General features: G+C 35.1%; 3 protein-coding genes across 3 annotated transcripts; 1 reads left to right on the forward strand and 2 right to left on the reverse strand.

Moving 5' to 3' along the window:
- The first annotated feature begins 515 nt into the window (after positions 1–515).
- LOC123194544 (nuclear nucleic acid-binding protein C1D) lies at positions 516–2,896 on the forward strand. The gene is made up of 5 exons (XM_044607786.1): positions 516–942; positions 1,026–1,081; positions 1,591–1,645; positions 2,309–2,389; positions 2,471–2,896. The coding sequence occupies exons 1-5, from the start codon at positions 747–749 to the stop codon at positions 2,704–2,706; spliced, it is 624 nt and encodes a 207-aa protein (XP_044463721.1). The 5' UTR covers positions 516–746; the 3' UTR covers positions 2,707–2,896.
- Positions 2,897–3,729: 833 nt separating this feature from the next.
- LOC123194545 (early nodulin-like protein 1) lies at positions 3,730–4,897 on the reverse strand. Its single transcript, XM_044607787.1, has 2 exons — positions 4,636–4,897; positions 3,730–4,209 (listed from the first exon to the last, which is right to left on the reverse strand). Exons 1-2 carry the CDS (start codon positions 4,799–4,801, stop codon positions 3,869–3,871), a joined length of 507 nt encoding a protein of 168 aa, XP_044463722.1. The 5' UTR covers positions 4,802–4,897; the 3' UTR covers positions 3,730–3,868.
- Positions 4,898–5,749: 852 nt separating this feature from the next.
- LOC123194543 (transmembrane 9 superfamily member 8) lies at positions 5,750–9,221 on the reverse strand. Its single transcript, XM_044607784.1, has 7 exons — positions 9,013–9,221; positions 8,242–8,406; positions 8,047–8,156; positions 7,839–7,947; positions 7,630–7,742; positions 7,392–7,542; positions 5,750–7,101 (listed from the first exon to the last, which is right to left on the reverse strand). The coding sequence occupies exons 1-7, from the start codon at positions 9,130–9,132 to the stop codon at positions 5,944–5,946; spliced, it is 1,926 nt and encodes a 641-aa protein (XP_044463719.1). The 5' UTR covers positions 9,133–9,221; the 3' UTR covers positions 5,750–5,943.
- Positions 9,222–15,489: the final 6,268 nt, after the last annotated feature.

The raw sequence follows: 15,489 nt of genomic DNA on the forward strand, positions 1-15,489 counted from the left end.
CATAAATCATGTTTTTTCTCCTACAACTTAAATCACAATAAAAAACTAACATTATAAAAGTAAAATAATCATTTTATCATCCAAACATATTAAAAAAGAATAAAAAAAAGCACTTTAACATTTTAAACATAAGCTTAAGAGAAATTCAATACAAAATTTTTATTAACAATTATGTCTCATAAACATATCGTTGTTAGTTTTTTATTTGAGAAATACTTAAAAAAAAAAGATAACTTAGTGGGGATAATAATAATAGTAAGAGTTGATTGAGACTTTTCAAATATCGATCAGACCAACATAAGTCATTCAAAAAGAAAATAGTGAAAATGAAAATGTCTAAAGGATATTTTTAGTTTTATTATTTGAAGGTGGTCTGTAATGCGAAATAGAGATAATATGACAATTAAACTACAAAGATAAATTTTGGGTTAAAATGTTATTTTTTAATTCAATATGTGAGAAAGGTTTTAAGGACAAACCTGGGAGGGTAAAATGTTAGTCACTTTTAAAACTAAGTACACAGAAAATGGCCACATCTAACCGCCGTCGTAACATGGTCCTGGCTCTCTTGAAGCTTCAAAAGCCCTAACCACTGCAGAAGCGAGTTTATAAATATACAAACTGACAAGCCCATCAGTGCTTTCAATCCTGAACTCCAACTGTCGGAAAGATTCAATCTTTATCTGTCAACACACACTGAAACTTGGAAAGATCCCAAAACGCTAGTTCCAAACGACAACTCAACAATGGAAGAAAACAGAGTGATACCTGACTCAGTTATGGATTCAGTGAAGAAAACATCTTTTAATGTGGAACAAGTGAGAACCCATTTGCTCCAACTCTTGTCTCTATCTGACCCAGATGTCCTCGCTGAGATGTCCCCTCTCGAACGGGCTCAGTTGCTCTTCTTGCTCGCTAAGGCTACCACCATCCTCTACACTTGTAATTTTTCACATGCTTTGATAAAGTTATCTCTTTTCATTAAATTTGTGCAATGTGTTTAGTTGCAACTCTGTATTTTGCAGTGAGGCTGAGATGCAGTGGAGTTCACCCAGATGAACATTCTGTTAAATCCGAGCTTGTAAGTGTTATTATAATTGTTGTTTTATTATTAGAGCAACTAACGACTGATACTAATATTGGGAGACCTCATCCTCAAAACTAGTTGTTGAGATTGAAGAGGTCAAAACCAATATTAAAACATTCCACCACGCCCCACAACCTGGTGGCATTCATGAGGGCTGGCTGTGCACTTTCTCTCTGCTAGCCCATACAAATACTGCAATATCACCACACCTCAAAAGCTAGATATTGAGATTGGACAACCCAAAACATATAAACCCTTGCACTTTTGTGATTAAAATTTCATACTTTGCATTTGGAATTGTAACAACAATGAAAATGTTTCAATTTGTTCTTTGTAAATTGATGCTTTGTTATTAATTTTGTGATTCATATATGTGAGGGAGCGGAGATTAATTTAGAACTTTTTGATTTTAACTTTTGAATTAATGATTTGGGTATTTCTGCACTAGGATTTTTCTGTTGAATCTTGTTTCATTAATGTGTCCTGATTCTTAAATTGAGCAGGAGAGAGTACGGTTGTACCAGGAAAAACTTCACCGTTTCATAGATTTAAGTAAAGGTACATTTTTTTTTTTAATATTTATTAACATTCTTGGAGCATTGATGGTCTTAGATTTCAGATCTAATGTGTTAGTAATATATGAAAGGCAGGACAATAGCATTTTGTTCTATTTCATGCTTAGGATTGTGGTAGGGCTAATATTTTGGTGAAATAAATGGGAACGAGCGGTTATGAACATGTGTGGTATGTATGAGTTGTTATGAAATAGAATTGGGGAGTTATGAAACATGTATGGTATGCATGAGCAGTTTTGAAATGAGATTGAGGAGTTACGAAACATGTATGACAGTGTATATAATTGGGAGCTCAGATAGTAAAAGGAGGGGAAAAAAATTAGGGTTTGGGTCGCCATTGGCTTTAGGGACCCTTAGGGCTGATTATGGACGTTTCCGACACATCAAATGGTTGGAATTGGGAGGTCCCAGACCCTCAAATTATCGATTTATCCACTATAAATTGCCTTTATCAATAAAATAGATTTTCTTTATCTGTTGTGTTTGTTTACTGTTTTCCAGGTGTGTATTGGTTGGATTCTTGTCAGATTGTAATTTGAATGAATACTAATCTTCTTGCATTTGCATAATTTGGTTTACTGTTTAAATTGGTGATACTTTTTGTGTCCCAATTATGAATAACTTGATTTTAAATTTGTTCTTGAAGCACCATTGCGACCTTCTACTACCTTAAATTATCAGGCAGCGACTCGTTTCATTGAGCATTCTTTGCCTGACCTTACACCTGGTAGGTGCTTGAACACTTTCTTATTATCTGTTCCATTACTATTGTGATTATTTTTGCTCAATAATTTTTCCTCTAATGCAGAACAGAGGAAAAACATGAAGGATATCAGTAGAGGGGAAGGTACTAGGATCAAATATACAGAGAGAAGTGTCCAAAAGAGGAGGAAATATCAATCATCTGAAACAAAAAATGTTCAGGCTGCTGCCAAGGAATTTCTTGAGAAAGCAGCCCAAGAGCTTCTTGGTGATAATAAAGATGGTTTTCAGGGACCACTGAAACTTGATTCTCCAGATGGAGATGAAAACCCAATGGGGTGATTTCCCCATCATATGGTGGTGGATGCTGTTCAGTGTTCTCTCACTGTATAGGTTTCATTTTTCCTTTAGTTCTCAGTTGATATTTTATCTTTCAATGTGTTAGATCTGCTTTAAAAATTTGTTATGAAGTAATGATCATGGTTTTGTTTTTAAACAAAGGAAAATGAAGTATGTTTTTGTAAAAGGTAAATACTTTTCTCCTGACTGTTGGACATAGGTGGTGAATTGAGTGCTGGCTCCCAAGTTGTAAAATGCAAAATTTTCTACTAGAGGTGTTAGACCTCCCATTTCACAGGTCTACCCATGTCAGCGCAAGTGTGTTAGCAGGAGGTGGTCAGTTTAGTTAATGTCAAATAAAAGGGAGGGGAAAGGAGGACTCTGAAGGAGTAGGGTACAATTTGGGTATGAATAAAAGTAGGGCAATGAAGAAGAAAGGGGAGAAAATATTGTCTGGGTTTTGGACAGTTTTTGACTGATTGAGAGGCAGTCTGAGGAGCTGGCACCTCTTTTTGCCTTTTTTTGTTTTTGCTTTCATTGCGTTTATGCTTAGTTTTGATTGATAAATCCCATTACGGGGGTTTTGGTTTATCGTGTGGGGATATTGGATTGTGTTGTGGTTTGTGCAGGATTCGTCAGAGAAAACTAAAGACACAAGCACAGGTTGCAATCCCAGGTTTCTTTGTAGAGGTTCTCAAAATCCCGTAACAGAGGTTACTTTATGGGACTTTGAGAAACGACTTACAGATATTGTTGCATTTTGAAAATGGTGATTTGTGGATATAAGTGTCACAAAACTGCAAACCTCATTCGAGTTAAGGATTGGGTTTATTTTCGCAAACGAGTCTCAGTTCAATCATAGTGAAAATGGTGATTTGAACTGGTTCTTCTGGTATGGCCTGAATCAAATCCAGCAGTGGAAACTGATGTCTTGTGTTCTGTCCATGGAGTGAGTTACAGAAACTCTTGGATTCATGGTGAATATTTGATATTTTTGTGTAATGGTAGGAAAATAAGAAGAAAAGATTGGCAAACTGAATTTTATGTAACTATAAATCTCAGCCGAGGATGAACATCATATAGCAAGAAAAAAATGAAATGATCCCTAGAACATATAAACAAAAAGCTCCTACCATGTCCAATACATCCGAGGTTGCAATTTGAATTAGAACAACCCCCAAGCTAGAACAGCTAAAACGACCAACAAGCCACCCTTCAAGCTTGAAGCACCACTTGTTGGAGCAACGGCTGGACTCTCAAACTCCGCTGGAGAAGGTGCCGGAGAAATGAGCCTGTGCCTTGAAGACAGAACCACCACAACCAACTTCTCACCTTTCTCACAGTTTCCCTTCACTCCACTGATGAAGTAGAAGGGCCCAGACCGGTCCAGCTCCACCTTGGTGTTTCCATCCTTGTATTCTGCAACTGGGTTCGAAGTATTGCAGCTAGCATAAGCTTCCTTAGTCACTTGCAACACCGAGTCTCTCTGAGCATCACATTTCCACACTGGTAGGAAAAAAAGAAAAATGGGACAAATATCAATATATACAGGGTTGAAAACATGCCGAACTACCTGTAGGCAGTTCGCAATTCAACTCAGTTTGAGTTTGAGTAGTTCAAATTGAGCTTTTGAACCAAATTCGAGTTTGATGTTGTCTAGATTAATAATTATATGAGTTCACGATTTGATTTATGTGAAGTATCAATAAACCTCAAAAGTTTTAAATTATTTATTACCCATTTGAAAATTAAGAGGTTGAAAGGTACCATTTCCATCACGAGTTTGAGTTTGAGCTAAAATCTTATCAGTCCAGCAAACTCAAACTCTGTGTGTGTGTGTAAAATCGAGCTGAATTTGAATCAAATACTACACAATTCAACTGGATTCGTATGCATCCCTACACATGCAGCAAAGAAAGAACTAGTGATTACCGAGAGAATCTCCTATTCGGAAACGGGAACGCTCAGCCCAGTGATTGAGAGAATCAGATTCTGAAGAAGGTACCTTCCATGCGTCGATTTTGCCACCAACCACGATATCTTTAGCTTCACAGAAGCTGAAGAATAGAAGAAGTGCGAGGAGCAGACAAGTCGCCATTGAAGAAGAAGCTATGGTAATGAAATGTGAAGGGAGAGAAATGAGGATGGGGATGGATTCTTCAGTTTTTGAAGGTTTCGTTGTGTTGAATTTATAGAGAAGAAATGAGAGAAGTAGCCGTTACAATATCAGGACAGGACAGGCCTGCGTGGCGTTACCGAGGCTGTGGGCTCTGTACGTTATTACCAAGGAGGTAATGGTTAATTTTTCAGAAAAAGGCGGTAAAGTTGTGTGAAAACTGAAGTTTTCAAGGATAGATCAAATTACTATTTTAACCCAAATTTTGAGGGAAAAATATTTTTTATTAGCCCAACCAAGCAAATTACCAAGTTTGGATAGAATCAATTAAACCAGTTAACCTGATAAGAGTTTTAAACTATCGGTGATGATTATGTTAACGGTGGAGTGCATGGTAACCAAAACTACCATTCAGCCCCACTACCACCATGGCGGTTGCTGGCTTCTTTATTAACTGTAGTATACTTCACATTATATGCAAGGAAAAAGCCTGCAGCTGACGCCCGTTATGGTGTAGCCAGTGCGACAGCTAATACCGCAAGGGCCAGAGGACACTCATCGTCGGGAGTAGTCCGTTTAGTGAGTTTCGATATCTATTAGTTTTAGTAGTTTTGTTCTCATCTTAGCTCAGATCGAACACTTCTGTTGCAGTAGCACCGTCGCGTGGAAACTTGTAACCTTAATGCTTTTTCTTTAATGATTTTTCTTTGTCTCTACCAATTCGAGAATCAAACTCAATATCAAATTAATCATTTTGAATTTAAACAAAACTCAAATGAAACTCTAAGTTCAATTTGACTTAATTTGAATCCATTCATAATTATTATATGTTTGATAAGCAAATGTTTCAATTCCGTAGCACCCACAAACAGGTATTCTAACACTTGAATTTAAACAAGTTCAAATATCATCAAACCAAATGAATACGAATGAAGCTAAAAAGAATGTAAGATTGAATATAATCACAAGCCTCCTGAAAATCTCGTCTCCGTTCAAAAAAGAGCATTAAAAGTTTACATCTTAAGGGCATAATTATACGTTACTTTCAAATCTGACCTTGAGGTGATGATCTGGTTGAAGTGAAGAGGAAGAAAACTCTGATCCACTACCTCAAGTTGCATCAATTAGTCAATTTTCACCGATGAGTAAATGAGCCTAGTGAACCAAAAGCACGCATAAAACCCAATGGTACCGGTTAGGACAAAAAATGCATAAGAAGCAATCAGCATGTATCCAAAGTATAGTATCCCGGAAACCAGCTTGGTGATTTCAAGCTTTGTGAAGAAGTAGAATGTAGCATAAAGGAAGAGGTACAGTGCTGAGGAGCCTGAGGTAAGATATGACCTCCACCACCAAAGGTAGTCCTCACTGCACAACTGGAAGTAGCAGAGCACGATGGTTATTTCAGCACAGGTAACAACGAGGATACAGAATACCAAGAAGAGGAAGCCGAAGATGTAGTAAAATTGATTCAGCCAGATTGAGGTAAGGATGAAGAAGAGTTCGATGAAAACAGCTCCAAATGGAAGGATTCCTCCAATTAGAATTGAGAAGATTGGGTTCATGTACCAGGCCTGCTCTGGGATTTGCCGTGGGATTTTATTCGTTTTGACAGGATCCTCAATGGCTGCCTTCTTGAAACCAACATAACTACCGACATATACAAGTGGAAGTGATATACCAAACCATAAGATGATCAGAGCAAACATTGTCCCAAATGGCACAGCTCCTGATGATTTCTGGCCCCAAATGAGAGCATTCAAGATAAAGAAAATGGCAGAGACAATTCCAGGGAACATGACTGCAGTTCTAAAAGCTGTTTTCTTCCAGTCTGATCCTTTGAACATTTTGTACAGACGAGCTGAGGCATAACCAGCAAAAAGGCCCATAAAGACCCAAAGAAGGAGCATGGCTGTCATGAGCCCACCTCGGTTTGAAGGGGAGAGGAAGCCAAGAATGGCAAAGATCATAGTAACAAGTAACATTCCAAAGAATTGAACACCTGTTCCAACATAGACACACAGCAGATCAGAATTGCTGGGGGGCCTGAAAACATCACCATGGACGAGTTTCCATCCTGTCTCTTCTTGAGCTTCTTCCTGGGTCTCAAGTTCATTGTACTTAGAAATGTCACGGTATAGTGTCCGTAGCATTATCATAGCCACCATGCCAGAAAGGAAGAGAACTATCATCAAAGAATTGACAATAGAAAACCAGTGTATTTGGTCATCATTCATGAGAAGATATGCATCCCATCTTGAAGCCCACTTCACATCGCTTTCCTGTAAGGTAGATAACAGTACAATTAACAGATGAGAATGTATAGATATCAAATTGTTAGAAAGGAGTACATCATTCTCTGCCACTGACATTTCAGTCGATGAGACATGGGAATGATTTAATAAATAAAATTAAGCTCAGCAATCTTTTCTGCCAGGATAGTCCAGATTAAAAGGAAACACAGATTTCCTAACTCATGCTGAGTGTTATGAGCCAAATTTTGATCCTCAAGTGGCTGAGAAAAAAGAATTAATGCCATTTACAGTTAAAAAGTTCAACAAGAGAAACAAACCTGGAACTCAACATCATACGTGAATATAATTTCTTTGTTCTCTGCAACTTCTTGAGGAGAGTTGGAATTAACAACTGTGTGTTTGGCATGAGGATCACATGTTGTTAAACGAACCTTGTCATTCCATTTGCCTTCATATTCGTGTTTTACACTGCAAATTACAGAGGTATATCATCATAAATAATATCAACATAAGTATAACAGTGAACAGTAAACAACAAGAAAACCCAGAACTGACCTGAATGGTCTAACCTCAAATCCCACAATTCTTGCAGAGTCAGTCTGCAAATCTTTGTGATACTTGACAGTAAATGCTAAATGGTTGTGGATAAAATACTTTTCATCCTTAGTCTGTTTTAATCATACAAAAATAAGCAGAAAGTGGGGCCTTAAAAGAAAAAAGAAAAAAGAAAAAGGAGCTTCACAGCTGATAAATAAAGGACATACCCCACTATATTGGCCTTTCAGACCAACATGAAAGCCGAGCTGATAAATAGTTGGAGATTCCTGATCTATCCTTCTTATAGGTACAACCAGAGGAAGGTTATCAAGGATCCTGTATTATGCGTAACAGATTGTTAGAATAGCAATTTCAACACAAATCTCAATTCAATATGAAGCTATATTCAGATATCTAAGTAAATCAGTCCCATACATGTTGACACGATACTCATCATCAATCTTCTCCTTGAATTCCTTTGCAGTTTTGGCATCAAGCACAATCCGACAAACAACATTGCACATTTGTGGTTCCCTCATTTTAAACTGCATAATTTTGACCCAATAAAAATTCCAGTAACCATAAAATGAAGCACTGCCTTAGACACATGTAGTTTCAGTAGAAACTAACCACGTAAGGAGAGTTCTCAATGCGATCACCACGAAGTACTTCCCCAAGATTCTCTGCACTGTCCACTATTTTTTTTGGCGGACAGTAAGGAATGGAATAATAAGAGTAAGGAAGCTGGGTCTTTGTAGAGGTCAATTTGTTTACTTTCACCTTCAACTCATCTCCCTGCATCCGAAACAAAATAAAACTTCAATCACAGCCATTATCCAATGAATTCTTATTGACATTAGGCGAATATCAAGAATTCATAATCTCAACAAAAAAATAATAATAATAACTCAACGAGTTTTCGTACACAAATCTCACATCAACTAATAATAACTTAACGACTTTTCGTACACAATCCAAATATTTTTCACATCAACTAATAATCGAACATCATTTTGGCCGGCATTATAGATTCACAGATAACACACGACTTTTCGTACACCAACAACGAAAGCTCTTAAAAGTCATTTCAACTGTTACTAAATGGCAAGAAATTGACCCTAGAAAGACCTGGAAATTACAAATTCAGATAAGCTTGCTACCGCAATATCGAAACACGTCGAACCACAACCATGACAAGGAAGTAGAAAACAAAGAAAGTGACTATTCACCATATCTATCATCAATCAATAGTTTTCACTTTCACAAACAGAATATCAATAAATTCTTAAAACCTAAAATGATTTCCATGCAAGCAACCAAATCATTGACAATTAAAACGAATCTAAAAGAATCGATTCAGATCAGACAATATCAAGAGAGAAATCAACGATGAAAGTTGACCTTGAGAAAGTCTTCGGGAGCGACACCAGGTAGGTAGAAGCAGAAGGAGCCACGGATGAGATTGAGAAGCAGAAGAAGAAGTGCAGCCGCGACCGTCGTGGATCTTCTTCGAAAATCCATGGCGTTTGTTTGATTGGATGTCTGTTGCTAGAGAAAGGAGATCTGTTGTGCTTATAAATGAAAGAAGGGAGCAAAGCCGGGGCTGGACTGCACTGAACACTAGATCGGACTATTCGGTACGGTGAACTTTCATGATCTCCTCTGATTTTGCCACGTAACGTGTCTTAGTCAACTTCTTTTAATCGTGTGCGTACACCTAATTAGCCAGTCTGTATGGAATGAAGTTCTATTGTGCTAGTTTTTAATTAGTGGACCCAATTGGGCCTTACAAAGCCCATCAAGCGTCTCTTCTACTCTTGGATTATAGTTCGTTGGGCCCAACCTAATTGGGCTGTATTCTTCTTTAGAATCTTATCAGTAACAAAACTATATATATATATATATATATATATATATATATGTAGTATTAGATTCGATTCAAACTGAGTTGAAAAAAAGCATAGTTCAAGATAATGAGTTAAAATTTAATTTAATTTGAAAATAATTTAATTTTAAATTCAATCTAATCAACTTCAGTTAGAATATACTAATCAGTTTGAACTTGATTTGTTTTATAAAAATGAATCAAATACTTGGCTTGAACTGAACTTATTTGACCTGACTTCCTTACAAATATAAATTAGAATGTTGTTTGCCTTCTTCAAACTCCAATAGAGTGAAAAAAAAAAAAAAAAAGATTATATTGTTCCACTAATAATGTTCATGTCCACAACCGCATTAGGTTTTCTTATTAATTTTAATGTTATAAGATACTGAAAATATAACCACATATTTATATTGATTTTAGGACAACATAATTACAAATAGAACCCTAAATTTTAGAGGTTTGATATGGGCTGAATCAACGAAATTTGAGCTATAATTTCAACTTAGCAACTTAATTTGTGTTTGGTTTGATTTAAGTTAAATTTGAGTTAGAGTTTCAATTCGATAATTTAATTTAAGTTCAATTTAAATTTTTTTCTAACGGTATTATTTATTATGTCAGTGATATTATTCATCCCACCAATAATTTTTTTACAACATTTTTGACTAATTCGAATAAGATCGAATTGATCATTATAAATTTGAATCAAACTATATTCAAATTCAATTCAATTTGTGTCTAGATCTATTAAATATAAGGGACTATGCCTCACAATGACTCCGAACCGACCTTACCGGGATATATATCCTTTAGGCATGTTGGGTCTCTACACCCCAACAACAGATATGAATGATGCCTGGTATGGTAAGTCAACTTGTGATCTCATATATACTTTGTCGTTGTTTGTGTGAAAGGACGGCATGTTAAAAGATCACTTTGAGAGTTGCATGAGATTAAAGTGTGATAGAATCAACACTGCACAGCCCGCTTAGTTGCTTTCATGATGGAGGCAAGACGGGAAAGTTTTTTGTTGGGATGTTAATGGCAATATCTGCAGAAAAGGCGATGCGAATTTCAGTTTGCCATGCATGCATGCTTGCTTTAGAGCTAAGTGCAGAATCGCCTAAAAACGATCGAGCTAGCTGCTCGGCCATTGGCACACTTACGCGGCCTTCCCTGTCTCGGCATTGTTGGCATCATTGAGCCAGCTAGCTGCCACCAGCTCCAACAGTTGAAAGGAAGTATGTAGTCTTATTTTATTTACAGGGAACTTAAAGCTTTGCTTTTTTTTATGGTGAGGCTATGCCCTAGACCAACTTTAAACCAAATTATAATTCTATTGCAAACACAGTTCACCCTAGATATAGAGTCTTTCCTCATCATCTTGCTCAAAGCTTATGAATTTGATATTTAATTTAGGTTAGATTCGATCTGAGTTAAAATTAATTAAAGTCTGACTCAAGATAAGTTTGAATAAAAAAGAGTCAGTTTAAAATTGATTTAAATCCAAAAGAGTTGATTCGAGATTGATAAATTGAGACTCATTTTGAAATCAATATTTTTAACTTTACATACAATATAAGTTAAATTAAACTCGAATATTTGGATCATTTTAAACAAAACTCATTTAATTGAAATCAAATCCAAACTCAAATAACTCATATCGAATCTAACTCTAACGTATAAATCTAATTTGACTAATCTTTCAATATAAGTTAACTTAGGTTTTGTGACGTACCAACTTGTTACAATCAAGTATTACTAACAATTAGGAATGAACTAAGTTAAGTCAAGTTCAAATTAAACTCGATTTGAAAGAATGGAGCTTAAGTCTAGGCTCAAGCTCTACGAACTCCTTTCAAATTAGTTCGAGCTTAACTCAACTAAGAGGAGTCGAGTTCAAATTCAATTACAGTACTAAACTGAACTTAAATTATGCTCAATGCGATACTATAATCAAACCAAAATTGATTAAAATGATATCATTTTTCGGTGTATAAATCAAAACGATATTATTTTAGTTTATTTGTATCGAACTTTTTCAAGTTTGCAAATTAGGCAAGTTGAATACCCCTGAACTCCTTGATCTTGACATTACAAAATTCTTATGCTCGAGCTCAAGCTTTCCTCATCAATTTGACTTAAATCCACCCTGCTAAGAATCTATCCTTATACATTCAATTCAATTTGGGTTAATTTGATTAGGAAATTAAGTGGTGTGTACCTCACTGACTCTGGAAATGCAAATTTAATTTATTTCTTAATATTTTTTTTTTTTAATTTTTCAATTTTATAGACATGGGTATCTTCCACAGATACTTGGTTGGTGTAAAATGAGAGAAATGGGAAGCAAAAGATGATGAAATATGAGTTAGTAGGTTGTACATACAATCCTGTCTAGCTTTAAGAGCATAAAACCTGGAGAGAATCTAGAACTTGTAAACCCCAAAACACCCACCACTGTCACTCAAAATTTGGAACATATTCTAAGAACCCAATTAATTTTGGCCATAAAGGGAGCTTACTTGGTCCCCCATTTTCCCCATAACTTGCCAACCAAAGCACACTATCGTCCATTATGACTCTTGGGACCCAATCCTCTTCTTCCTCTCCTTCATCATTTATTTTTGATGGCTTCCCCTCACGCCTATTTCTTTCAACTATACCTTTATTTCTCCTCAACCCCACACTTACAAATCATTCTCAACACACACACACATAAAAACTAACATTTGTAGTATTGCTAAAAAAAAATTGAGTAGTATGACACATATAAACCGTGGGTATTTATGAATATAAATAAATTGATGTGTTATTATGTGATTAGAATTAAACTTGAGTTGAGTCAGCTCGGCTTAAGAAAGATCAATTTTTTGCATGTGTCGAGCACAAGACAAGGTTCTTGGCTCATCTAGATATTGAGATAAACTTAAGTTAGGGAAGTTTGACTTGCTCTAACTTGCGAGTCGAGCTTAAGGATTGTCAAAATGATATCTTTTTTACATTGTTAAAACAACATGGTTTTAAGGATTGAAAAATGACGTTATTCTGAAAATTAAAATGATTTTGTGTTGTCCATTATTAAAATGAGTTATGAATTCAAGTACACAAATGAGTCACAAATATGATTCAAGCATCTAACTTTTGCCCCGAGTCAAGAATGAACTTCTTCTCTAAATCCTATCTCAACAAATTCAAACCAAGGTCAAGTCATTCTATTATGAATTTGAGTCAAGTTTGAGTCAACCCATGTCTAGGTTTAACTTGATGATATATCAATTTATTTATACATATTAATACTCACAGTTAATGCATAAAATATGTATTATCAAAAACAAATATAACAAGTGTATATCAAGTATTCGATAATGTAACATTATCATATAGGTAATAATAGGTAATATATATATATAAAAGTTAAAGTCTACCTATGTTAATAATTCTTGCTTTTCTGAAGATTCAAAGGGAAAAGACTTATTAATGTGTATGGATGATTAGAGACGAAAATCACATTGAAGAGAAGAAAGTTGAGTGGTGGTAGAATTACAGGAATCTGGGGGTAAAGGTTGACAAGTAGCTGAATGGGACAATAATGAGGCAGCTGTAAAGGATGAATAAAAAGAGCTATGGTCCAACTCATATTTATCACCCAATTAAGTGCACATGTACAAACCAGGTCCCTCTCCTTCCCCCACTTCTCTCTGCCCACCTACCTAGCTCTCAGGGACTGGTTTTGGGACTAGAGTTCGATTTGAACTAAATTGGTATTCGGCTTTATTCAATTTGATAGTTTAGATTGAGTTTAATACGCATCCCTCTCGAGCATTATTATTTATTTTATTGGTAATATTATTCATCTTATTGAAAATATTATTTTTGTTAATGATCTTTCATAATATTTTTTGTCAGTTCAAATGAGTTCAAGATTGAACTAGAATTGATCATTTATGATTTGAATTAAACTCAAGCCAGTTCATATTCAGGTTCAACTAGACTCGAATCTAGCGTTAACCAGGACTACATTGCACTACACGTTTAGAATTAACTTTTCACCTAGCTAGCCATTGACTCGAATTAATATCCAGCTTGATTCGAACCAAATTCAAGCGAGTTTGATAGCTTGTTTCAAGTTTGACTCAAATACTTCTTCAACAATACTATTTATTATTCCATCAATGATATTTTTTATCTTGCCAGAAGACACTATTTATCCATGATACTATTTATCACGCCATCGACTTCCAATGATATCTCCAACCGGTTATTTAGGATTTAAACCTAACTCGAACCAGCCCATTTTTGGGTCCCTTTAGCTTGAAACACTTCACTGCACTGCACAAAAACATCCAAATATATATAGTTTAATTCAAGACCTGCTGCTCTGGCCATGCATGCATGCATGCATGCACAGAAACTCAACATGTTCTCTTTCTGGGTATTTATTTACTTGAGTTTCCAGTCAATTTAACTACTGCAATATGCATGGAGGAATCCAGTTATTTTGTACTTAATTAGCTATCTCCATTCCAGTAAATGCTGAATATGAGTGTCTCTCTTTCTTTGCCGGTCCATTCTGCAACGTTGAAATGAAACTGTGGACCCTTGAGTGAAAATTATTTGTTTTGTATGTTCAATATAACTGGAAAATGCAGTATTATTTATTAAATTCAATTATAACCGTGGTTGTATTGAGGAAAATTTCTGATTTATGTAAAATAATTATAATTTAATTTAATTATCTCTTATATATTAGATAAATCGTCTCTCTAAATTGAACACCCACTTAAAACTTTTTATTAAATTAAAAAAAAAAAAGCCAATCACTACAATCCAGATGAATTTTAGAAGCTTCAAGATCTTATATGAATTCAAATCAAAACATCGTTATTTTAACTAGTCAAATAAAGATAATATCGTTTTAATTGATTTTGACTCAATTTGATATTATAATTTAATTTCAATCAAACCAAATTCAAACTAATTTAAGAAAAACTGGATTGAATCCACCTATTGTAGTGTCTAGTAATACATGTAGAATCTAAAAGAGGTATACTCTCATTTCAAAAACTATAGATAGAACTGCCTTTTTGGTGGAAACTTTTATTTATTAATAATTTTATATTCGTAGTCTTTCTCTCAACAGATAGATAAATGTACTAGGTAATATATTTCTATTCTATATGCTGCCTGCCTGCAATTGGATGCAAAAGAAGCCCTACATTGTTCATTATGGCTTTCTATTCAATGACATATCAAATTGAGAAAGATCTTGATTTCAATTTTTCATAAATTTATTTCATGCCATGCTTTCTTATAGCTTTATGATGGGAACATGAAGCCCCTTAAATTTAATACCGATCACTCACCCATTGCATGCAATTTTTTCAGGGTGGAATGACTACTTTCCATCCAGATTTGGATGAAGCGATGATTTTTTATTTTTTAAATTTAAAAAATTTATTTGTTCATGTACCATTTTATTTATTACTCTCCTTCATTTATGATGAATTCAAGAAAAAATATCATTGTTAAATTTTTTATCTGAAAAAGTTTAATTCAAACGAGTTTAAATTTCAATTTAAAAGTTTTTCATTATCGAAGGATGCTCGAACTTTGAAGATTTATTTTTCCCAGGGCTTGGGAGCAGAAACAAGATCTTTGGTTCGATCAATTTTAACTCAATGTAGAGTCGATTCAATATTATAGTTAAGTTTGAGCTGATTTAAGTCATGTACAGTGAGATGGAGCCTTTTAAATGACACGTGGCGAATTATAACAGGTGATCATAGAACCGTAAAATACAGATGCAACGGCGGATCACAGCCAACTTACTAGAGTTTAAAAAGTCAAAAGACAATGCAACGCGTCAAACGGGAAAGAAACAAAAGCAAACTAAAAAGAGAAACAAAGCCCAAAACGGAGAATAAAGATGAAAAAAAAGGGCAAAACAGGAAAATAAAAAAGGTGGCGTGCTTTAAGGGCATAAAAAG

The sequence above is a fragment of the Mangifera indica genome, chromosome 13, assembly GCF_011075055.1.
Source record: "Mangifera indica cultivar Alphonso chromosome 13, CATAS_Mindica_2.1, whole genome shotgun sequence".
NCBI classification, from domain to species: Eukaryota; Viridiplantae; Streptophyta; class Magnoliopsida; order Sapindales; family Anacardiaceae; genus Mangifera; species Mangifera indica.